Source organism: Heptranchias perlo, chromosome 9, assembly GCF_035084215.1.
Source record: "Heptranchias perlo isolate sHepPer1 chromosome 9, sHepPer1.hap1, whole genome shotgun sequence".
NCBI classification, from domain to species: Eukaryota; Metazoa; Chordata; class Chondrichthyes; order Hexanchiformes; family Hexanchidae; genus Heptranchias; species Heptranchias perlo.
Genome location: NC_090333.1, coordinates 27,469,976 through 27,494,568, shown reverse-complemented (window position 1 = coordinate 27,494,568; position 24,593 = coordinate 27,469,976). Strand labels below are relative to the sequence as shown.

Sequence of the window (24,593 nt, the reverse complement as noted above, 5' to 3'; positions counted from 1 at the left end):
GACAGAAAGATTATTTTTTATTGTTAAAATTACAGATGTTTTTAAAAACACAGATTTTTGGACACAGGCTGCAACATATTTCCTGTTCACATAAATGAGGCATAATCCTTAGCCAGTTATGTCTGAAACAGTCTCCCACCTTTTGTCCAAATGTAACACACCCTATTGAATGCTAATAGCCCCAGCTGGTAGCTCTTCTATCTCTCCCTAGCTGATGGATGACTGAAACTAGTTGCACCAGTAAATCAGGAAAAAACACCTACATCGCACTCATTTGTAGTATTTGTGTGGGGCAATAAAAATGTATTTGGGGGTTTCTAAGAGATTTCATCAAACAAAACAAAAAATTGAGAAGGGACTAATCTCTGCCAGGTTAACGACCGGGATGCTAAAAGGATGGAATCTGCCTCAGTTGTGACACTTTCACGATAAAATAGCCCACACGGAGTCTGAAATCAACAATGAAGGATAGATGTTTAGGTGAGGAATTGGAGGATTGCTGCAACCCAAGGAATCCTACTTCAACACAAGTCACCCAGAAAAGGATGGGTAAGGGGAAAAAATGTCAACGTTGCATATTAGAGCGCGAACACTGTCAATTCAGTTTCCACCTCCACCCAGTTATTGATCAGGGACACGCCACATGGATGCTGCAGCATTTCTTTGCAGGTGGAGAGAAAAATGAGAAAGTAACTAGTGCACACGTCTCAGCACCTCCTAGCAATTAGATACATGGGTCACTGGGAGCAGGCTTGCTGCCATCTCTCATCAGTACAGGTGAAAAGGCCAAACTGACCAATGATAAGGGATAATTTACCAGAAAATGGGTGCAAAGCTGAGAAGGATAGTAGTTTGGGGAAATGTTAAATTCACAAATATTTTGGAATCAGTATGGTTAATTTGATGCAACCATCTGTTTTAGATTGGTAACTGATCTATGGAGCTCCCTATTGAATAATTTCCACTTAAAAGCCAACTGTATATGGCAGGTGAGAAAATTGGCCAAATTTCAAAAGCAGAATACTTTTATAGATTTTTTTTTAAAGTGTCCTGGCAGCCAGTACTATCAGTCAAAAGCCTTTCCTTTGAGCTGTATCTGTGCAGTGTCTGTCTGTAGCTACTAGTAACTAGTTTGAACCAAAGACTTCATTGAGCACATGAAAGCAAGAGGAAAAACTTCCACTGAATAGCACATAAAAGAAATATCAGCCCAGAAATTGCTTCTAAAATAATGGTGAGCTCAACAGTGCTCACCGTTATTGGTAGAAAAATCAAAGAGCAAGTTCCAGCATCCGCGCACGTGCTGTTACACGCGAACATCCAGAACTTGTTCGTCCTTATTCGCAGGCGATATCACAGACTCACATTAAAAGGGACCTCACCGGCTGGGATCAATGGACTAGCGCCAACTTACTCTCCTGCTGGAAACTAAGTAATATCACCACAAAAAAGGTACACTCACATATCAGCTCCAATCTAAGATTTAACAACGTGATAAGTCTTAATGACTGCCAAACAACCTCTCTGACACTGAAAATTAAATTTTAAAAATGTGGAGTTTCATTAATTGTGATTTTAAGAGTTGTTGGACATTCTTTTTTAAAAAATTACATTTTATTTAAATTTAATTTTTTAAAAATTAATTTTTTTGCTTTTTCTTTCTATCTCTTTTAATTCGATATTCCTTACCCTCTCTTTATTTTGCTGTTTCTAACTTCTGGTTTTGACTCACTGACTCTTTGTAGCGTGTCAAAAATGCTGAAATCTGATTGGTCGAGGGGAGAGAGCGATCCTCTCGTCGCTCGCATGGTCCTATCTGCTGGAGGTAAAGCTGGTCACTCTTCAGCACTGAATTAGAGGAACTTCACACAGTAAAGACTGTGGTAAGTTTGTGGGTGAGAATAAATCTATGGAGCGGGAAGCGCCGTTCGTTCGCCACCCACAGAAATTTCTGGACCATCTTTTCATTTTAATATTATGAAGCCATAAAGAACCTTCTGTGCTAAAGTAACAGTACCCTAAATCCTTCATATAATAAACATAGATAACCATAGAGTCATCTCAGTGGAATAGACAGGGAAAAAAATCTGAAATAATATGTGACAAGCTATTTTTAAAATCATACTTTTTTTTAATCTATATGTTACCTCTGTTTTTCCAAAGCACCCTCCACAGGGTTGCTAAGAAGGTTGGAATTTGTCTTGTTCTCAGCCCCAAACTGCTATTCTGTACCTCTCCTCAAAGGAGATGCAGGAGAACAGCTTGGAGTCAGGTGAGGTCAAAGTGACTGGTCCTCTGATTTTCCCACACTCACAGGGGCAGCTGGAGTGGGGCCTGCCTTTGACCTGGAATGTGCTTTATTGTGGGCCCAAAAACAATAGCTGCCATCACATAGGGCACTACACTGGCACACAAGTTTATCACGATGTTCATTTCAATCTTGCCTTTAACGGTTTTACTTGGATTTCACTGTTACTGTTAAAACAGCTCATAATCAAGAGCAAATGAGACTAGTGTCATCTCTAGGCTCCATTATCATAAGAAAGAACACTTCACAAAAGCACAAAAAAATGTTTGTTATGGGCGATGTCATATCCCTCAACTAAAAATTGAAGACACTTCAAAATTGTTAATATTAGACCAGGATTCTTTTTTGGCAATTTGTGAATCATTAGGGTTGATGCTGACAGTTGTCCTGTAGTCGCCAGTTATTCTAGCTCTTGTTCCTTAAGCAGCCTCTTTTATTTCTATACCTGCTCTGATCTCTGAGCATCCTCATTCTCCAGATTTCCATCTTGGTTGTTATTGAAATGATGCTGATGGCTAGCATTTGCAGCCAAGCTGTCCAGGTTTCCTTGTTCATTGTGGTCAGGATGAGGTTTACTATACACATGCTGCGCCAGCTTAATTGCTTTATTTTCAAAAGCCTGACTTGTCGCCAGACTTGTGGTGTTAGATTCAGTAAAGTTTGCCTTGTAGGTGGTGGTAATGTTTCTCTCTGTCTGCAAGAAATGGATTAGTGATCAGTCTCCTATGAACTACAGTAAATCAGACATGACTATCTTAATCACGTCTATTTGCTTGCAGATTGCATCATGACACAATTTAAGAGGTATAATGATGCCATAAACACTGTATTTTTGCACTAGAACAACCTTTATGTTTACCAGCCATCATTGCTGTCTTTCTGAGATTGAGATTGTCAATTAATGCTAACAATTACCTCCAGACTAATGTCGCTGACACTACAGTTCCCGCATATATCCTTGTTATATGTAGCTTGGATTGCTGCTTCAATATAGCGAAAATGGAGGTAGCTATATGGTAATACGATATGAAAGGTCAATTTACCACATCTAGGAAAGAAACAAGAGAAAACATCACAAGAATGGGATTAAATACCTTGAAGTGAAATGTTAGTCGCCATTGTAAACAATCCCATTTCTTGTAAATCATAGTGCAGATGCCTTTAGAAGACAACTACTCAATGTTAAAGATATAATAGTGAGTATATACTCGTTTAGTTCATTAATCCAAATTCAATAAGCAAATCAATAATGTTTAGCCTGTCTTAAAGTTTGATCCCTCAGTTCCCAACAAGGAGACCAGATTTTTTTAAAAGATTTTACATTCAAATCTCTCCGAAATGGTAAATTTCTCTAATTTTGGCTGAATTGGTTGCGAAGGGATATGTAACTCCCCACACTGTTCAAACACATTTCTAGGAGCATTGACTGAACCAGCTAACCTCATTTTAGCCACAAAAATTACATTTGGCTAACTCCCCAGTGGATGAATAAATCAGTGTGTAGTACTGAAACCAGGAAGATTCCAAGTTTTTCACCTGGCCTATTCATTTCGTTAATCTCAGATGGAGATGACTACAATTAGCCTCAGTGTCTCAGGAATACAGAAGGGCAAAAATATATAGTATCAACCGGGATTCTTATTGCTGATTGCTATGCAGTGATTCCTGCTAGAAAGCATGTACATGCATGCACATCAACGAGGACCAGATCAGGTTTGGCAATAATGGCAAACATGCTCACACATGACTGCTTGGGTGAAATAGCAAAGGGCCAGTACCACCATGTAACCATATCCCAGCATGAGGCACCATCTTCACGTTACAAGGAGAGAAAGTTGGGGCAAAAATAAACTTTGCTTATTTTGTTAAATATTTCAATAATAAAAGCAGAAAGATTCTGCCATTTTGTTAGCACAATTACAGAGAGTGCTGGTGCAAATCCTTCCTTATTCCAACTTTCCCAGTGGTCCTAACCACGATTGTACACAAATAATTGAAGGGGAAGGAATTTGTTTACTAGCAACAAATATGCCACTCAGTGCTACAATTTAAACTTTAACTTTTTTTGTGTAAAATTAACCTCTCAAAGCGACCAACCTATCGTAGATGAGGAAGTCATCCTTGTTACCCTGCAGGATGCGCCAGACATCAGGTTGAAATGGCGATTGCTGGTAGACAGCAACATCCTTGGGAGCATGCCGTTTGAGTTCCCAGATCATAGCCCTGGATTGAGGTGTTTTCTCATTCACGATCATATAGCGTACATCCTTCAGGCCCTGACGGATGAGCTTGTCACGCAAGTTGCCTAATCTATCAAAGCAATAAAAATGGCAAACTGTCAATGCCAACTGCATGGTACTTTGTAAAGATGAGCACATATGCAGGAGATTACAGATTGGATGTTAAGAGAACTCATTATCTGGTGGTGTAATTGAATGATTGGATTGGTTCACACCAACATTATGATTCACTTAAGAATCCAGCAATTTGCAGATTGTTTTAATGTTTGTGGGAAATTTAAATATAGTTTTCTACATTTTACGATTTCCCATTTGAAATCAGAAGCATTAAAAAGTCCATAAACAATAGGAGCTATGTCCTAAGATCATGTAAATTTATATAGAATAAAATATTTTAAAAGGGGACAAAAATCCACAAATTGCAGGACTTGTGAATGAATAATAAGTTTGGCAACTGTTCCAATTGCAACATCCAATCACTATAGAAACATATAAAAAAAGACACTCAGAAAAATTATTCAACCACACAGGACAGAGAAAAAAAATTCTTTAATAAGAATGAAAATTAGACGGAATATCTTGAACAAAAATTACTCCCCCTAAATATTCCTTCCCTTTAAAAACACATTAAACAAAGGGTGTTGAATACATTCTCGAGGTCCATAATAGGACATCAGTCCATATGCACAATTCCTAACTCTGCCACCGTGGTGAGTCACTAAGCAAAGGGGTGGTGTTTTTTTCAGTGGAAGGGAGGAAAAAAATCAAGAGAGCTTTTCACTCCTTGCCACTCTTGGGTGCTTCACCTAATGGCTCATGATAGAATGGGGTTGGCAGCACATCTCCTGCCTGTACTCTTGAATGGAGGAGCTCTGTAGTATTACAGAGATTACATAAGGGAGGAGGAAAATAATTAAAGTACTATACTTACTTGGCTGCCTGCGTCAGACAGAACTGTCAGCTTGCTTTGAGAAGGGCCACCACAACCACCTGGCCAAACTGCTCCTCCATTGGGCTCTGGTTGGCAATCTCCCAGTGAGGGGCCACCTGACAGATTCTGATTTCATTCTTTGCTACTGCCATAGTAATTGTTAGCCCCAAAAGAATAGTGAGTAAAGACATCTCCAGCCCCATCATGATTTCTTGCGCATCCCTACAATTTAGAGTAGAAAGACAGTGAATTTCTTTAAAACGAAAATTTTTTAAAACAACATCAGAGACGCAAAAGGCTCCAATGAGCCAGTATACCTACTTTATTCTGGAAAAGACTCAACAGCAAACCCCAGTAAAATCCAACTCTTGCAGATTTCCTGGTGTGAACTGAAATTATAAACTCTGGGACTCATAGATTCAGTTTACTTTTTATGCCAGAGTCCTACTCATAAACTCTGAAACACTCTGTACATGACATTTATTGTTTTATGTGCCTACGTTACCCAACTAAAGATTGTCTCATACATATGAACTCTGTGTGTGTATTCTCAGTGATACCATTTAGCAGGTGTTCCAACCAGCTCCAAACTCCACTTTTCAAACGTGTGGTAAAAGGAATATAACACAGATGTATTTGCAACAATGTACTGTGTATCTCATTTGTGAGGCCATACTGTACTTCCCTGAAAATAGACCAGTGTTCAAAGCTGCCCACCCCAACATGGCTTATATGTGGGTAACTTTGACCTTTACCTCAGAAGAGGTAGTTTTTAAGAAAAAAAACTAGACATAATGCAAACAATAAAAAGAATTACAACATGACTAATTTCTGGTCATCAACAGTGGATTATAACATAATAATCTCTGCAAAGATACATTGCAATCATTAATCCTTCGGTAGATCATTGGCTCAGTGGTAGCACTCCTGCCTCTGAATCAGAAGATCGTGGGCTCAAGGCCCATTCCAGAGACTTGAGCGCATAATTTATGCTGGTACTTCAGTGCAGTACTGATGGAGTGCTGCACTGTTGGGAGAGACGTCTTTCAGATGAGACGTTAATCTGGCGCACCGTCTGCCCTCTCAGGTGGATATAAAAGATCCCACTGCACTATTCAAAGAAGAGCAGGGGAGTTCTCCCGGTGTCCTGGCCAACATTTATCCCTCAACCAAAACCTAAAAACAGATGATCTGGTCATTTATGTCATTGCTGTTTGTGGGACTTTGCTGCGTTTCCTACATTACAGCAGTGACTACACTTCAAAAGTGCCTCATTGGCTGTTAAGCACATTGGGGCATCATGAGGTTTTGAAAGGCGCTATATAAATGCAAGTTCTTTCTTGCATTTCTTTCTAGAAATGCCAACTGAATGTTTTGGTCATTTTCCCCATGATAACAAAGAAGCAATGGCAGAGAGCTAGGAAACTTGGTTGCCTGCCCACTCTCCCAGTAAAGGAATGGTAAGTTATGCTGCTCACCATGCTGTTCTTTAGGCGCTCCAAGTTCCTGAGGAGGAATCCCTTCGACCACAAGCCGTCAGACTGTGGTCGACACAAAACGTCAAGAGTCCTGCAAGGCAAGGAGAGGGTGGACTCGATCAGGCTTTTCCCTGACCAGACGGTCGATGCCATTTGACAGAATGCCTTGTCCCCAGAACTGACAAACAAGCACCAGGATGTAGCCTGGATAGTGGCGAGAAAGACCCTTCCAGTGCGGTCCTTCCAACACGCACGGAATCTCAGCGCCACCGTGAGCTGCCCTCGAGGCTGCAGTGGGGAGGAGACTGTCGTCCGCCTCCTGATGGGCTGCCCTTTTGTGCAGAGAGAGATGCGCTGGTATCTATCCCATTTCATCCCCATCAGTTCTGTAACACAGGACGCTGTGCTCTACGGGCTGCTCCCCGCTACGCACACCGAGACAGATATCACCTGCGGCTGGAAGACCATCAACTCAGTGAAGGAGGCCCTTTGGTCCACCCGAAACCTGCTGGTCTTCCAGCTAAAGGAGCTGTCCATGACCGAGTGTTGCCGACTGGCACAGTCCAAGGTCCAGGAGTATGTGCTATGGGACACACTGAAGCGAAGCGTGACCTACGCAAAGGCTCTATGGGGAAAGGCCACCGTTTAAAGCCACCCCACCCTGTACTGTACAGAATGTATTAAAAAAATGTATGGTGTTTTAAAATTGTAATAATTAGATCATAGTGTATATGATCTGCACTGTATTGCTGCATTTTATGTCCCTTATTTGAACGATGTGTAAACTGTGTGTATCTTTAAATTTTATGGAATAAAGTATTTTGAAATTTTAAAAAAGTTCTTTAGGAGCTCCTGATTCCTACTGCCATCTAGTGAGGGCTCAAACTCACGCTTGTCAGTTGTCTAATGATAAATTGCTATCCTCCTTGGGTGGGTGTAGGTAAATGGGGTGTCAGCGTCTTCAAGATGACACCTGACAATGGAAGTTTGCAACCAAGTCAATTCTCTGTGGCTACTCAGCAATCTGATACCTGAACCAGGCAAGTCTGCAGTACTCCAGAGCACTCCTGACTGGCTCACCAATGGGATTTGTCATTGGGGGTTGGGATTCTTGCCATTCAGCTCCGGATAACTCTCTATAAGCCCAACATCCTAATAGGTAAAGCGGCATGGCTAGACAAGCAGTGGGAAGCTTATCAATGCTGTGTTTCATGATTTTAGCTGACAAGACTTCAACAGTGCCCCTGGAACACACTTATGGGTCCCTAAAACTTTGCCAACATCTGCCAACAATCCAACACCTTTGGATTTAGGTAAAAGGGCTGCTTCCCTACAGGAAGAGTATACTCACTCCATATTAAGCAAACAGAAACTTATCCTGTATAAGTTTCTTAGTAGATTGGTCTTAAAACATGATAGGTTTCCCCATATATCACACCCAGCTGTCCAAAAAAAAGGAATGCTAAGTGGCACTTGCAGTGAAATACAAAATTGGTCATTCACCTTGGCTCAGATATTATTCTGTGAAAAAGTGTATTCTCTGATTTGTTAAAATCAGTTCAGCGGGTTTGTGAACTATGCCAGTATTTTTCTGAAAAACACCAAACTCCCCATTTCAAATGTTCTGATCATGGCAACAGTCGTTGTTCTATTTGAAGCAGCCTCAAGTAACCTCGCTGCCGGGGGATGGGGCAAACTCACATGTAAACCTTGACAGAGAACAGCCGGGGCCAGAGACCTTATCGATTTCACCATAAACTGCGCACCGTGCAAGATTGCAGGGACGGGGGGAAGGGCAGGTGTTTTTTAAAATGTTGTTGACTTGTTACATACATCAGAAAATGGAGCAATCGGCGACTCCTGCTGCAACAAAGCGCATGATCAGAATAGAAATGAAACCGGATAAGATACAAGAATTAAAAAACCGGATAAGATACAAGAATTAAAAAACCGGATAAGATACAAGAATTAAAAAACCGGATAAGATACAAGAATTAAAAAACCGGATAAGATACAAGAATTAAAAAACCGGCAAAAGTGCACCGCTGAAAAAGTCCAGACACATTGCAAAATTATTTAGTTGCAATTTCGTTATCAAGTTTGGAGACTCTGAACGTAAAAAAAAACCCACTTACAATAGCAATAGGTTGAATTCGGACGTTTAGAAAAGATTTATCATGGTTAGCAATGAAAAGTTTTAAACCCATGCGGTTCAAATGATGAACATAGAGACGTTTCCTTAAAAACAACAGCTGACTTACGTCGTATTAAACGATGTTTCGCCTTTAGCGACAACATAAATCAGTGGGCACTTTACCTTGCTGCTGATTTTCATTCTTTTGTCTCTCCCTGGGTGCCTGACCCGACCTCTGGTCTCCCTGCTGCCCCAGCACGCAACCGCAGGATGTCCCCTGGATTGGAACGCTTGTGGAATGTTAACCCTTTGAGGACTGAATGATTCTTGTCAGTTCTGGATAAACGTGGGGAAAACAGTGAATGGTGGGCCAATTTCCTTCCTCCGCTTGAGCATGGCTAAAGCAGTTTGTACTGCAAGGCTGAGCGTGAAATAGTGGCCATCACCAATTTGCAACTCTTCTTCCTTATATGGCACCAGACTCTTTAAAGTGAAACAGACATTTCTCATCACGCAATTCCCTCAGCAATGCTGATGCCACCAATAGGCAGGAACCGTGATAAAACATCAGCAGATCAAAACTGTCCCTCCACCCGCAGCTATGACAACGACACAACAAATAAAGGACACAAAGCAAAAGTTCTCCGCATTCTGTGATGTCACAATGCGGAGTTAACATGTTTCATATTTATGAATGAAAGGTCATCGACCTGAAACGTTAACCGTTTCTCTCTCCACAGATGCTGCCTGACTCGCTGAGTGTTTCCAGCATTTTCTGTTTTTATTTCAGATTTCCAGCGTCCACAGTATTTTGTTTTTGTTTCATATTTATCTCACCGTTTCTTTTTCTTACTATTGTAAGACTTTTTATCTAGTTAAATGTTGATCATTTTGGTTGGTAAAGGCAGTATGCAACTGAGCCATACAGACCAGAATACCCTAGGACTGATTCCCAATTTGTCCTGACTGAGTTAGCTGATCTCAACCAGAATAACAGTAGTAGCGCCTCAATTGCTTTTCACCACCCCTGGGCTAAGAGGCCGGAAGTTGGCCATGGTTTCTGGTCCTGATTGATATCCAGTGACTCTTGAGAAAGAAAAGAAAAACTTGCATTTATATAGCACCTTACTGGTATCCTTTCCCCAGAAACAGTCATAGGAACATAGGTCAAAGTACTTGACGTGAAATTAATTGCTTTGAAATACAGTGTCTGTTGTCTATGTGGGTAAATGCACCAGCACAAAACAGCAATCAGACCAATAAGCAGTTCAATCTGTTTTTAGTGGTGTTGGTTGAGGGACCATGGGACCTTTAATGTCCACCTGCAGCACTGTAATAGGCAAGGTGCCTCAATTTAACATCTCACCCAAAGGACGACACTTCCTGTAGTATAGTATCCTTCATTCTTCCACTAGGCTGTTATCCTAGATTATATGCTCACATTCAGGAGTGAGACTTGAACCCATAGCCTTTGACTCAGGTTTGTTGGAAAGTGCATGTGTGGATATTGGGTGAAGACTGGATCAACATTGTTACTTGTATATTGTTCAATCAGGTCTGACTATTGGATAAATAAAATAAAGAGATCACTGTCAGATATCTCCCATGTCTAATTTGTTCACCCATCACCCCTTGTACTCGCTGACCTACATTGGCTCCCAGTCTGGCAACACCTCGATTGTAAAATTCACATCCATGTTTTCAAATCCCTCCATGGCCTCGCCCCTCCCTATCTCTGTAACCTCCTCCAACCCTACAACCCTCCTCCAATTCTTGCCCCTTGCGCATCCCCGATTTTCATCACTCTATCTTTGTGCTTTAAGCTGTTTAAGCCCTAAGCATTGGAATTCCATCCCTAAACCTCTCTGTCTTTTCACCTCTCTCTCCTCCATTAAGAGGCCCCTTAAAACCTACCTCTTTGACCAAGCTTTTGGTCACCTGTCCTAATATCTCCTTATGTGGCTCGGTGTTGAATTTCGTTTGATAATGCTCCAGTGATGCAGCTTGGGACGTTTTACTACGTTAAAGGTGCTATATAAATGCAAGTTGTTGTTGTTTGTTGGATAATAACTTTGGGTGAATGAGATGGATTGGAATGGAAAGGGTTCATTAGAGCAGCTGTAAGATTCCTGTGGCTGAATGATATGGTGAAGTTTGCTATTGTAGTACTGCCAATGATTTGTTTCTATATAGATAAGATTACTGAGCACGTTGTAACTGTGGGAATGCACTTGTGGCAAGTGCTGAGGTTGGGAGGATTTGAAGGGACTGAAGACCTGGGAATCAATAGCAGACTCCCAAGGTAGAATAGTTATCAGAGATGATAAGAATGTGGTGGGTGATAAGGTAGCTAGCATTTACTGGGGCTAAGTGCAAGGACACCAGAGTATTGCTTCAGCAAAAGAGCGCCATTTATTCCGACAAATGTAATAAAGTACATGTAAAGTCTGGGAAACAAAGGGGAATTGTGGCCAGTAAGACATGCTGACTGTCACGTAGCAGTGATAAGAAAGGGTATAGAGCAAGAGGGTCTACACCTAGACAGGGAGCTACACTGAATCCACCACAGAAGAAAGAAAGCTTGACTGGTGTGGCTCACATGGCAGACAAAATATCACTGTGATCACGGTGTTCTGAATTGGCTCGGTTGCTCCAAAGCGGAATGTAATGCAATGTCCTCTTACACTGATCCATGTTGCTGCTTTGCTAGTATACTCGAAGTCTGTCACAAATAAAACTTAAATTGATTTTAATATACCTTTTTATGTAGTGACATCTGATTCGAAAGGCCTGAACTCAAATTATATTTAGAGACATGGTACAGTTTTGGCTAACAATTTACATGTAGTTACCATGTAACTAGTAACTTCCTGGAACACATTTTAGAACAAATACAAACAGTCCAACTTCATTATTAATGCATAAAAATGGTGCTGTTGGTCTGGTAAGTTGAGTAGCCAAACACTTCAGTGAATTTTTATACAGAGGCTGTATAATGATGTTAACCCCAAGAGCATACCTCTTCTTGCAGTTGATCACAACTGTTGTGACAATATTTATCTCCTCTCATTCAGGGCCTCAAAAGATAAAAAATGGGACTTTTCACCAACTCTCTTAACAATACAGACCCCGAGCATCCACAGCAAAGAGTTATTTGTGAGAGTTTTGTTTTGGGCTTTTCCTCATGCTCAATGTCAAAGGTCACTCCTGTGGGCAGGTTCACATTGCCTACAAATCGGAGTTTACCTTCATGTGCCCAATATCTGGGAATTAAAACATTGCCCTCATTATTGTATTTAGTTTACCCGATGTGACATGAGCCCTCTTGTGATCTCCTAGACTTTGATAAATGGTAGAACACTATCAGAACATGGCTTAGAATACAGAACAAGTTTATTAAAAATAACAGATAAGCCATAGCAAAGGCAACATAGCAATTTGCACTATTATTACAAAACTTTTAACTTACACTCCCACTTTCAATAAAAAATGTCAAAAAAGATGTTTCACCTTTAACTCTACTGACATTAAACTTGGATCTGTGTCCGTAACATATGTGGGGTTTCATCAAACTCACATTGTCTCCAGCCCATATCTTAATGGCCTCAGAAGAACTGGTGAACTGTAAGCATGGTCTCCTGGATATACCCATGGTGCCATTTGAAATTTGACTAGGCACAAAGGAAATCACAAATGTATCTCTCAAAATCAAATAAAACTTCCAGATAAACATCTATAGATAAAGAAGATGTCTGAAGTAACCATCTAATAGGTATTGGGGACAAATCCATATGTCTCTACCTCTGTAGCCTCCTCCAGCCCTACAACCCTCCGAGATCTCTGCGCTCCTCTAATTCTGGCCTCTTACACATCCCTGATTTTCTTCGCTCCACCATTGGCGGCCGTGCCTTCAGTTGCCTCGGCCCTAAGCTCTGAAATTCCTTCCCTAAACCACTCGACCTCTCTACCTCTCTCTCCTCCTTTAAGCCCCTCCTTAAAATCTACCTCTTTGACCAAGCTTTTGGTCACCTGTCCTAATATCTCCTTTGTGGCTTGTTGTCAAATTTTGTTTGATAATCGCCCCCGTGAATGTTTTACTACATTAAATGCAAGTTGTTCTTGTTGTCACCTAGTTGAAAATTCCTTTAGTCTTAATGCACTATCTGCAGCCACTGTGTCAAATAGTTCTCAGCTGAAGAACACCTACTCTTGACAAGTTATGTAAATAGAATGTATTTGCATTGGAGTAATGCCATGTCTATTCAATCGAGTACAAAAGCTATGGATCTTGTTTGCAGCAGCATTTGTATTTCAAGCTAAATACTAACTCTGGCAGTAACCTCAGATAATAACTCCCTGTTCGTCACTTGAAGAGTAATCTGTTCTTACAGAATCTCCAGATATATCTCCAGATCGCATAAGAACGGAGTAGCTGGGAACATGCTGCCTGGAAAATACCTCTCGCATCCTTTGAAGTTCAATCTGGGGTAGAGGAAATCAAAAGGTGCCTTCCACAGTTGAAAAAAGTTAATCAAATTAAAGTGATATCCATTTGCATATGTTACCAAGCTCTTCAATTTAAATTTATTGTATTCAGGACAAGGCAAGCAGTCTGTTGTAAGCCTTCTCTAAACTACCCATTAAGAGACACTGGGTTGCCCCACTGTCATCAACGCAAATAAAAGAAATCTAACAAAAGTGCTCCCTTTTTAGAGGGGCACAAACAATAAACACCCAAATCTTACCAAAGAAAGGAAACTTATCAAATTAAATAATAATATTATTTTCACTATTCACTACACACTCCAGTCCCTGCGGTGCCCACTGGTTGCAGAAGGCCTCAAGGGTACCAGTGCAGTCTTTTGTAAGTGATTTCTACTTGCTTTAGAATCAAAATATATTTGCATACGAATAATGCCTTGTCTGCTGAGTGTGGATGAAAGGCCATAGATTCAGCTTAGCTGCCTGTTGCACAAAAAATTTAAAGTGATCATATCTCTAACAGATATTAAAAATATAGACTTATGATTTGAAATGCGATGGATGTCCCTGTTTGTTTCAATATTTATGCTGTCTAGTGCCTTTCAGGCCTCCTCTGTACCCAAGTTTATCATTTAAAACTACTGGTCAAAGGCAGACAAGGAGTAGACATGTGTGGAATGTCTCTCCCACTGACATCACAGGGCTGTGCTCCAGTGACGATATAAATGGAGGCAATGAGATAGTATGCTATGGACAGTACATCAGAGAGAATACATCAGAGAGAATTCTATACAAATTATCTGCTCCTGATGGCTCCTAATGGCTCCTAACCAGCATCTTTAAAAGGTCAAGGGAAGATTCAGAGACACCAGAACAATGTTTATAACATTTAGAAATATCTGGCAATTGTTTTGTTTTCTTCTTTAATAACAACAGAAAACAAAGGAAATATACAAAAGATTTTGGTGATTTGTGGACTGAAGACTTCAGCATTGTCTCTGTGACCTGCAGCTACATTTCCTGACCCCTGTGGCTTTGTCAGTTTGACTGTAAAAAGTTTTAGATTATATAGCAAAGTGTTTGCTAAGCTTTTTAACCCCTCCCCCAATGGTCTTTCCATGTTTTATAATATTCCCATTTTCAAGACATCAAGGTAAAAGGAATGAAGATAGCAAAGTACATTGATGTATCATCACAGTGTGCTACATTTCTCAATGTAGCAAATTCCTGATCTTAGCCATGCCCTTAGGCAGTGGTTAATACAGATTTTATTAAGAAGGGATACTAATCCTACTCTTGGCCCTCCATAACCTTTGACCTCGCCCTTTTGTCCTGCAACACACAATTATGTTGGCTTTAACATTAATTCAATATTCTTCACTATGATGGTTTTTTCCTTAAAAAGTGATAAATAAAGCCTTTATCCTTTCAACTGGTGCCACGCTTTTCTCAAAATAGCCATTTGAAATTGACTGAACAAGGAAAGAAAAACTAAGTCTATTGATGACACAGATGGAAGAAGTAAACATAAACGAAAGGTAGAAGGACACGAGATTCAGCATCACACTCACTAGCATTGTTCAGTCTCTGTGGCACTTGCTCCTCCTCAACTGACTGACAACACCTCCCAGCAACAGCACATGATTTGTTCTGCCCTCGTTCACCCACGCCTACCTTACGTTTCACTTCACTCCTAGGATTTCAGCCACATATTTTATAAAAAGTTCTCGAAAAAAGGGAGGGATAAACAATTAAGCACTATTAAATTATGAAAATAAAGCTACTTGTACCTCCAACTGGGACAAAAAGTGGTACTATACAGTACCTGGTCATACTATAAACTTCAGCGTCATTTACCTTCCTGAGGCTATTAATGGTCCTTAATTCCAGCTCAAAAAAACAAGCGGTGATAATGCGACTAACTTATTAACAGGCAATGTGGAAGTGGGTCTGGATCGCTTTGCTACACATTGCAGTAACAGGCAAAACTCTCAGCACACTAAAGTACAGTTTACCTTCACAGCATATCATACATCCTTGTACTTTATAAAGTTGCATATTGTGTAACCCTCTCCCTAGTACCAGCCTGGACTAATCTTTTGTGCCTGCAGGCATCAAGTCCACAGATGTTCTTAACTGTTTCATGACATTGCAACTGATTCCAGTTTTCAGATTCTTCTTCCAATTTGGGTGAGATATGGCAGGGCTATTCAGACTAGCATGCTCAATTTTACAATGGGTTGCTATCTCGCTTAGTGCTTTCAGCTGCTAGGCACTCAGGGCTCTCTGCAGGTACTCCCTTCTGCTCCTTCTAACACAACATTGGGCTTCACTGTGCCTCATTTGAACTTCAGGCTCAGGCTTTCTGCCACTCATGAATCCTTTGCAGGCACTTATCCCAGCTGTATCTCTGTGCCACTTCTACCAACAACCTTTGTTGTTGTTATGCAATCTCTCTCCCTCTCTTTCATCTTCTCACTTTCCTGCACTCAGCTTACATAAGAACATAAGAAATAGGAGCAGGAGTAGGCCATTTGGCCCCTCGAGCCTGCTCCGCCATTCAACAAGATCATGGCTGATCTTCTACCTCAAGGCCATTTTCCTGCACTATCTCCATATCTCTTGATGCCTTTAATATCTAGAAATCTATCAATCTCTGCTTTGAATGTACTCAATGACTGAGCCTCCACAGCCCTCTGGGGTAGAGAATTCCAAAGATTCACCACTCTCTAAGTGAAGAAATTTCTCCTCATCTCAGTCCTAAATGGCCTACCCTTTATTCTGAGACCGTGACCCCTGGTTCTAGACTCCCCAGCCAGGGGAAACATCCTCCCTGCATCCACCCTGTCGAGCCCTGTAAGAATTTTCTATGTTTCAATGAGATCACCTCTCATTCTTCCAAACTCTAGAGAATACAGGCCTAGTCTGCTCAATCTCTCTTCATACGACAATCCCGCTATCCCAGGAATCAGTCTGGTGAACCTTCGTTGCACTCCCTCTATGGCAAATATATCCTTTCTTAGGTAAGGAGATCAAAATTGTACTCAATACTCCTGGTGTGGTCTCACCAAGGCCCTATATAATTGCAGTGACATCCTGCACCCAAATCCTCTTGTAATAAAAGCCAAAGTACTATTTGCCTTCTCAATTCCTTGTTGCACCTGCATGTTAGCTTTCAGTGACCCATGTACAAGGACACCCAGGTCCCTTTGAACATCAACATTTGCCAATCTCTCACCATTTAAAAAATACTCTGCATTTCTGTTTTTCCTACCAAAGTGGATAACTTCACATTTTTCCACATTATATTCCATCTGCCAAGTTCTTGCCCACTCACTTAGCCTGTCTATGTCCCATTGAAGCCTCTTTGCATCCTCCTCACAACTCACATTCCCACCTAGTTTTGTGTCACCAGCAAACTTGGAAATATTACATTTGGACCCCTCATCCAAATCATTGATATAGATTGTGAATAGCTGGGGCCCAAGCACCGATCCCTGCGGTACCCCACTAGTCTGCCAACCTGAAAAAGACCAGTTTATTCCTACACTCTGTTTTCTGTCTGTTAACCAATTCTCAATCCATGTCAGTATATTACCCCCAATTCCATGTGCTCTAACTTTATTCACCAACCTCCTGTGTGGGACCTTATCAAAAGCCTTCTGAAAATCCAAATAGACCACATCCACTGGTTCCCCCTTATCTAGTCTACTAGTTACATCCTCAAAGAACTCCAATAGGTTTGTCAAACATGATTTCCCTTTCATAAGGTGTCTTCTTCAGAAGGTAGCTTGGTGTCTCCCTGAACTGTACAATGAGTTCTCTTGATACTTACATTTTCTTTTTCTCCTTCCAGCCCTTGATGTTGCCTATTTTTCTGTATGGTGACTTTTCTGTTCTTGATTTCCCAACCTCCAACACAAGGGCAACACCTGGCTCCATCCTGCTCAGCTGATTCTTGTGCTCCTCTTTCCGTCCTGTCATCACACACTTAGAGATGCCACTTGGAACTGACATTATGATGTAAGGACTAGAACATTGTACCAGACCATTCAGGATCGCTCAAGAGGAATCTACAAGACATTGCAGAGTCCAAGCAGTTGACCCAAAGTAGGTTTTATGGGCAGCACTAGGGTGGGGATACCACAGTCCCAACCCCGGAAGACCACATCCTACTGCACCATTGTGACATTCTTTTCCATTTCCCACATTAACCATTATTAGCCTCTCTGAGTGAGGTTGCCAATTAATACCAAATTAGTGAGAATTTTGTGTTATGGACCCATCCCACTAGGAATATAGTGAGACTGCCAAACTCATTTCACATTTACAGGGAGGGAAAAATACAGATTTCTTAATATACCATGGTTTTACTGACACAAGTTTTTTTTTAAAGTCAAGCTAGAACAGGGGAACGGGGTTTTGCAGTAGATTAGACACTGGTCTTTTATCTCTTGGACCTGGATTCAAATTCATCTGAGAATGATAAGATGAATGTCTCCTCTGTCTGCTAGCTGTACAAGTTCCATGTGAAATAAGCTTAGGCAGTCTCAATCTAGTTCATAATGGGCATGGGCTTACGGAAGAAAACCTTCCCCTACTTGGCAGTCTTACTCAGAGACATCATACGATGACTGGTGGGAAAATAGAACAAAAAAATCATGTTATTGCAGAAAGGAGGTGGTCTTCTGAGGTTGTGGCTGTAGCCTGTTTTTGAGCCAGAGTAGAGTGGCCGATTCTGACAATGGGTGCCTGAAACGGGAAGAGTTCCATTTTGTTGACAGGGTGAGATTAAAGTAAGGTGGGAGGAGGTTCGTGTGGAGCATAAACACCAACCTAGAACTGTTGGGCCAAATGACCCATTTCTGCGCTGTAAATGCTATAAAATACTATGTAATATCCCTCACTTTGATGAGCACAAAAATGTAAGAAGAAAAATCTACCAAAAAAAATGTATAATAACTACTAGGGTATCCTATGCTAGAACAGTAACCAGGAACTTAAGGTGCAAGACAGTCAAGTTTGTGAATGTAGTCTTTTCTTTAATATAAAATACTTTTATTTTGGAGTAAAATTGATATTGAAGTTTTCAAAAAGTTCAGTATTTTTTCTTGTCTCTGTGTTAGAAAGTTAAAGGGCTGTATGTTAATAACATTGGCTTACAGGGCATACTTGCTCAAATATTGATTCACATACACTAAACAGTATTTGTTTTATGGGAACAATCAGATAAAGGCAGAAAGGCACCACACTCACCATTTTTTGCATGTCTCATTTTTTAGACTTATCAACAATCAGAGAAATTTGCCTCCAACTTGCACTCATTTACCTCCTATTTGCTGGCTAACAGCAGCACAGCAAGGACTCTGGAGCAGGGTCACCAGGTAGCAATGACTGGTACATGGCCCTGGGAGAACAAGAAGAAAATACTCTCAATAAGCAAATCTCCCATTATTTTTGTACTTAGAAGTGTGATTTTAGGCCTATAGTTTAGTATTTTGTGTAACATTATAAATTTTTCTCCAAAATGATCCAAAATGAAGTAAATAAAAGCTATGTTAGTACCCAAGATCTCAAAAATAAAATGAGGGGCATCCAATGAGACAATGCAGCAGGCAATAGAAAACAGGAAGGGCGCGATTTCTGGATCTTGGTAAAGGGAATTAGTGCTCTCTGATTATTATCAATGTACAAATGTCAGCTCGCTAGTTGGCAGCACTCTTGCCTTTGAGTCAGGCCCCAATCCAGGGCTTGAACATATAATCCAGGCTGACACTCCTGTGCAATACTGAAGGGATGCTGCATTGTCAGAGCTGCTACCTTTCAGGGGACATAGTAAACTGTGGCTTCATTTGTCTATTCAGGTGGATTTAAATTGCACTATTCGAAAAAAAGTAGGGAGCTGTAGCATCCTTCCTCGTTCAACCAACACCACCAAAAACAGATTAACTAGTCACTCATTTGTTGTTTGTTAGTTCTTCCTGAGTTTAAATTGGTTCATACGTTTGCCTATATAACAGATTACACTTCAAAACTACTTGATCGAATGCAAAGCACTTTGAGATATCCTGAGGTGATAAGGTGCTACATAATCTTTATATTAATAATGTGTTTGTTCTCTAAATTTCCCAAGCCAAGACACATCATGGTAAGTGAAATTGCTCTGATAGTAAGTGGTAAAGAAATACAATCTGTTAAATACATTCCAAAAATCAGCCATAATAATATTTGGGTGGTAAGATACAGAGACCTCTTAAGATATTATAGTTGCAAGTTATCTTGATGTGGCAGTGTTCTACATAAGGGTTTCTGCTGTAATAAAATATTTCCTGAATGGTGTCTGTATAATTCCTGTTGGACAGCTCCAGAGTGGCCATTCATTAAACACGATGCATTTTGTGTGCATGAGATTTCTTGACTAACTGCCTACATGTTTTAATGTGTGATAACCCCTATTGGCAGTACATTTGGGTTCAAAGTAAACACATCACTGAGATGTACTGGGCAAGAAATCCCAGGAATATTTATTTGGGTAGATTTATCTGTTTAACGAAAGCTGGCTGCAAAACAGCTGTTGAAGCTAATAGTGTGAGGGAGCTAAATTAAGCACGCACACAATTGAGCATTAAGACAAACCAAGAAAAAGAACCAGACATTTGACCCAATGGAGCTTATCCCTCCACACAGTTTTAACAATGATTCACTCAGAAAATCAATACCTCTATATTCCAAAGTTCATTTGTTTTCATTTATATTTTTGGTGAACTTTTGGTGATTGAGTTGTTGCAGAACAGAACAGTTTTCTACTTTGTTCAACTAATGTGTCATCAGGCAATACACTTCAGGCTTTCTCCAATACTTTTTCTTGTGTGAACAGCTTGCCGAATGTTTCTGTAAGCAGACCGCATTCCCTACCAGCTGAAGCTGGTATTTTTTATTCTTCAGCGCAAAGCATTCACAGAGCCCAGGTCGAACAATTAATTCCAATCAAAGTAAATTGCTTACTGGAGAACACATAGGATGCCCATTATATTTTCTGCTAATTCAGAAGATAGAAAACATCACAACTCTAGACCATTTTGTGCAGGCTAAACTATTGGTGAAATTTATTTACAATAAAAGATTTGATTCACAGAAGTAAAAATATACATGTAAAATATTAAACAGCACAATAGTCATATAAGAGAACTGAAAATAGTCCATAAGGAGTAACTATACATGTTTTAGAATGCTGCTTTAATTTTTCCAGCAGTTTCTTGGAAAGGAACTGTTTCTTTGAATGAATCAGAGGAGTTTGCTCTTGTTCGTTAGTAAGCAATATGAAGCCTCCAAGTGCAACTTTTAGGATGAGATGTTACATGGAATATGTAAACCTCAAAGACCACAGAGCTCACTGCATCTGTGCCAGAGTTGTTGAACACTCATAAATTCTTGAGTGTTAAGGATATTTTCCCCTTTGAATTTCAAACAATTTCTCCGAAGAAGTAATATGCCTGGATCAGGTATACAGCAGTAAAAGTAGACCAGAGCAAAAGGTGTTTCATTGAGAGTGCCCAAACTCATTTAATTTAGGACCCCCTCTCCTTATACAAAAATAAAGCACTGTTGAGTTAATGACTATATCATCTGCTGACATTAACACTTCCAAGATCCCAATAGCTGTTCAAGATTATTTAGTGAATAACTGAGTCATACACACTACGAAGGTCTCGATATCGATCATCAGTGTATGCTGTCCACTGCTCTGAGCCAGACCCACAATATGATAGCTATAGTTGGCTTGAGTGCCCTTGGGTTAGGTATTTGAAAATCAGTCGGGGCTCCTGCACCTGATTACTATCCAGTGACCCTTACTGGAAGTGTGAATGTGTGGAGGCTGAGAATAGGTTTAGTCTGTACAGACAAAGCTATGGTTCCCCACCCCATCTCAGTATTCAATTGCCTCTTAATTGATTTGAAGTTCCTGAAAATGCTGCGGAACATTAATGTATAAACAATTGACATATTTGCCTGAAGTTCCTCTCTCCACTGTTTTAGTGGCAGCGTTAATCCATTTAAAATAAAATAACAGAGAGGAATTTCAGATAGGGTTGCCAACCCTCCCGGATTGCCCTGGAGTCTCCTAGAATGGAGCATGGATCTCCCGAGCAGCCCAGGAGGTCTTTGTGCTTTAAATTTCCTGCCGCAGTAGCGCGACCACCGCCCCCCTCCCCCACTCCGTGACGTCACTGGCTGCTGCCGCAGAGATACCTCTGGCTTCTTTACGTCATCTCCCCCTCCTGCTGCAAAGAGCCAGAATTGGCTGGTGTGCCGGGAATAATCTGAAGTTGGTGGGGGGGCTTGGGAGTCCGGGGGATGTAGGGGGGGGGGGTGAGGGAGACTGGGGAATGGGGGTTGGGGTGAAATGGGGATCGGAGAGAGAGGGTGAATGTGGATCGAGTAGAGAGGAAGAATGTGGGTCGGGGGATTGGGGCTTGCGTCGGGGGGTGGTGAGCGGTAGACTGGGGAGGGCGTGGGGACTAACAATTTTTGAAGAACCGGCAGCAGCAGCAGCAGCAACGTGGTGAGTGGGAGTGGTGAGTGAAACCTTCATCAGCTGTGGCTCAGTTGGTAGCACACTCGCCTTTGACTCAGAAGATTTTGGGTTCAAGGCCCACTCCAGAGACTTGAGCACACGATCTAGGCTGGCACTTTGGTGCAGTACTGAGGGAGTGCTGCACTGTCAGAGGTGCCGTCTTTTGGACAAGATGTTAAACCAAGTACCCACCCGTGCTCTCAGGTGGACATAAAAGATCCCATTGGCCAGAAGAACTTCCATGCTCTTCTTCGAATATTCGAAGAAGAGCATGGAAGTTCTTCTGGCCAATGTTTATCCCTCAACCAACACCTAAAACAGATGATCTATTTATCACAATGCTGTTTGTAGGACCTTGCTGTGTGCAAAATTGGCTTCCATGTTTCCTACATTACAACAGTGAATACACTTCAAAAAGTATTTTTTTGCTGTAAAGCACTTTGAGGCGTCCTGAGGTCATAAAAGGCCCTATATAAATACAAATCTTTCTTTCTTTCTTTCTTTCTACTGCAGGTAAACAGTGAATGATCGTTTCCACTGGTGGGCAAATGTGGAACAAGGGGACAGAGACTGAGCATTCTCACTGGATGATCTCACTGGAAGGATGAAGGAAGGTTCTTCAATTGAGGGTTATTATCCCATGGGATGCTTCACCACAATCTCTATTGACATAGAGACTAGAACATTATTTAAAAGGGAATGGGATAAATATTTGAAAAGGAGGAATATAAATGGATCTGGGGGGTGGGAATGGGGTTACAGGAGTGAGCGTCAGCAGTGGCAAAGGCACCTGGGGCCGAATGGCCTCCTCCCGTGCTGTAATTTCTATCATTCTATGAAAACTCTCCTTTATTGACCCTGAGCCCAGGGAGTGGTTTCGAAATGTTGATGCTGAGCTGAGTTTAGGACAATGTGCCCTGTGAGAAGTGCCGCAAACACTGAGCCCACTGCCTTTTGTACAATCGCTCGATTTGGTTTAGGTCGGTCTGTACTGGTCTGTTTTAACGTGTACAGATCAATTCTGACTGAGGCTCCCAGTTCAGAGTTGTTACCTTCACACGGAATCCGAGTCCAAACCAGAGTCCAAGGAATTAGAGAGAGGTGGGGCCTAATAAAAGGGGCATCGACTGGGGAGCGGCATTGACTGTCGTTTTGGGGTGAATATCAACGGGTTATAGGATTACTACTCATTACAGGTAGGATATTAGGGCATTACACCGATTACTACCAGTTATATATAGACTATGAGTGAGCTACTGCATTCCTGTTTGCTATGAGGGGAATCTGAGTGTTACTAGTATGACTATTAGATATTGGTGCAACTTCAGTGAATTACTATTAGTTACTGGTGAAATCAGAGCTCCTCCCACCTCTGTTTTTCCCCGCCCTCCGTTTCCCTTCTTTGCCTGCTCACAGGTGGTCTCCTGGTTCTCGGAATTTCTTGCGATACAGCTGCTGACGCAAAACCATGAGCAAAGATACTCAACTACAGTGAGCTCAACCTTTATATAGTAAACAAAATAACATTTGCAGTTGTCACCTGGTCAGACGTCACGTGATCAGATATCAGTGATTGGACATCAGTAAATGGACATCAGTGAACCGAATCGCGGGTGGTTATGATCTGGAATACACTGCCCGAGGGGGTGATGGAGACAGATTCAATTGTGGCTTTCAAAAGGGAACTGGGTAAATGCTTGAAGAGAAAAAAATTGCAGGGCTACGGGGAAAGGGCGGGTGAGTGGGACTAGCTGCATTGCTCTTGCAGAGAGCCAGCATAGGCACGATGGGCCGAATGGCCTCCTTCTGTGCTGTAACCATTCTATGATTCTATGATCACATGAGCAAACCTCCAGGAATGCATCCAACCAGAGTTGGCAACCCCAATTTCAGTTGAAACAAAAACAGACAATGCTGGTATCAAGCAAGTCAGATAGTGTCTGTGGAGAGAACTAACAAGTTGACATATCAGGTGTGGACCATTCTTCACCAAGTCTGCAAGGTCCAGACCTGAAACGTCAATTTGTCGAATGCCTCCACAGGTGCTGCCTGACTTGCTGAGCGTTTCCAGCATTTGTAGCTTTTTGGATATCTGAAGTGTGACAGACTTAAAAAATATTAGAGAGAAATACAGTAGCAAAAATAAAATGCAGGTCTGGAAACAGAGAAATCTGAAAACCTGGGAGACCATCCCCCCCCACCACCATCCTGGGATCTCCTATTGTCTGGAGACCTCAATTTTAAAACCTATGATCTTAAGAATAGCAACTCGAACATTGAAGGTTAAGAAGAGCCATTTGAGTAACAGAGAATTACATCGAAACTACAGCACAGAAACAGGCCATTCAGCCCAACTGGTCCATGCCGGCATTTATGCTCCACATGAGCCTCCTCCATCCCTACTTAATCTAAACCTATCAGGATACCCTTCTATTCCTTTCTCCC

The 24,593-nt window shown here is 41.3% G+C and overlaps 1 protein-coding gene across 6 annotated transcripts; it reads right to left on the bottom strand.

Annotated features, from left to right (window-relative positions):
* On the bottom strand, nt 1-9,532 carry LOC137325224 (selenoprotein Pb-like). Of its 6 annotated transcripts, XM_067990073.1 has the most exons (6): nt 9,275-9,517; nt 6,958-7,048; nt 5,480-5,701; nt 4,406-4,618; nt 3,224-3,356; nt 1-3,002 (listed from the first exon to the last, which is right to left on the bottom strand). In XM_067990073.1, exons 3-6 carry the CDS (start codon nt 5,683-5,685, stop codon nt 2,748-2,750), a joined length of 807 nt encoding a protein of 268 aa, XP_067846174.1. In that variant the 5' UTR covers nt 5,686-5,701; nt 6,958-7,048; nt 9,275-9,517; the 3' UTR covers nt 1-2,747. The 6 variants fall into 6 exon arrangements, with proteins under 6 accessions (XP_067846174.1, XP_067846172.1, XP_067846173.1 ...); XM_067990071.1 differs by lacking the exon at nt 6,958-7,048 and having other exon boundaries at nt 9,219-9,525; XM_067990072.1 differs by lacking the exon at nt 6,958-7,048 and having other exon boundaries at nt 9,275-9,513.
* Between the last annotated feature and the right edge of the window lie 15,061 nt (nt 9,533-24,593).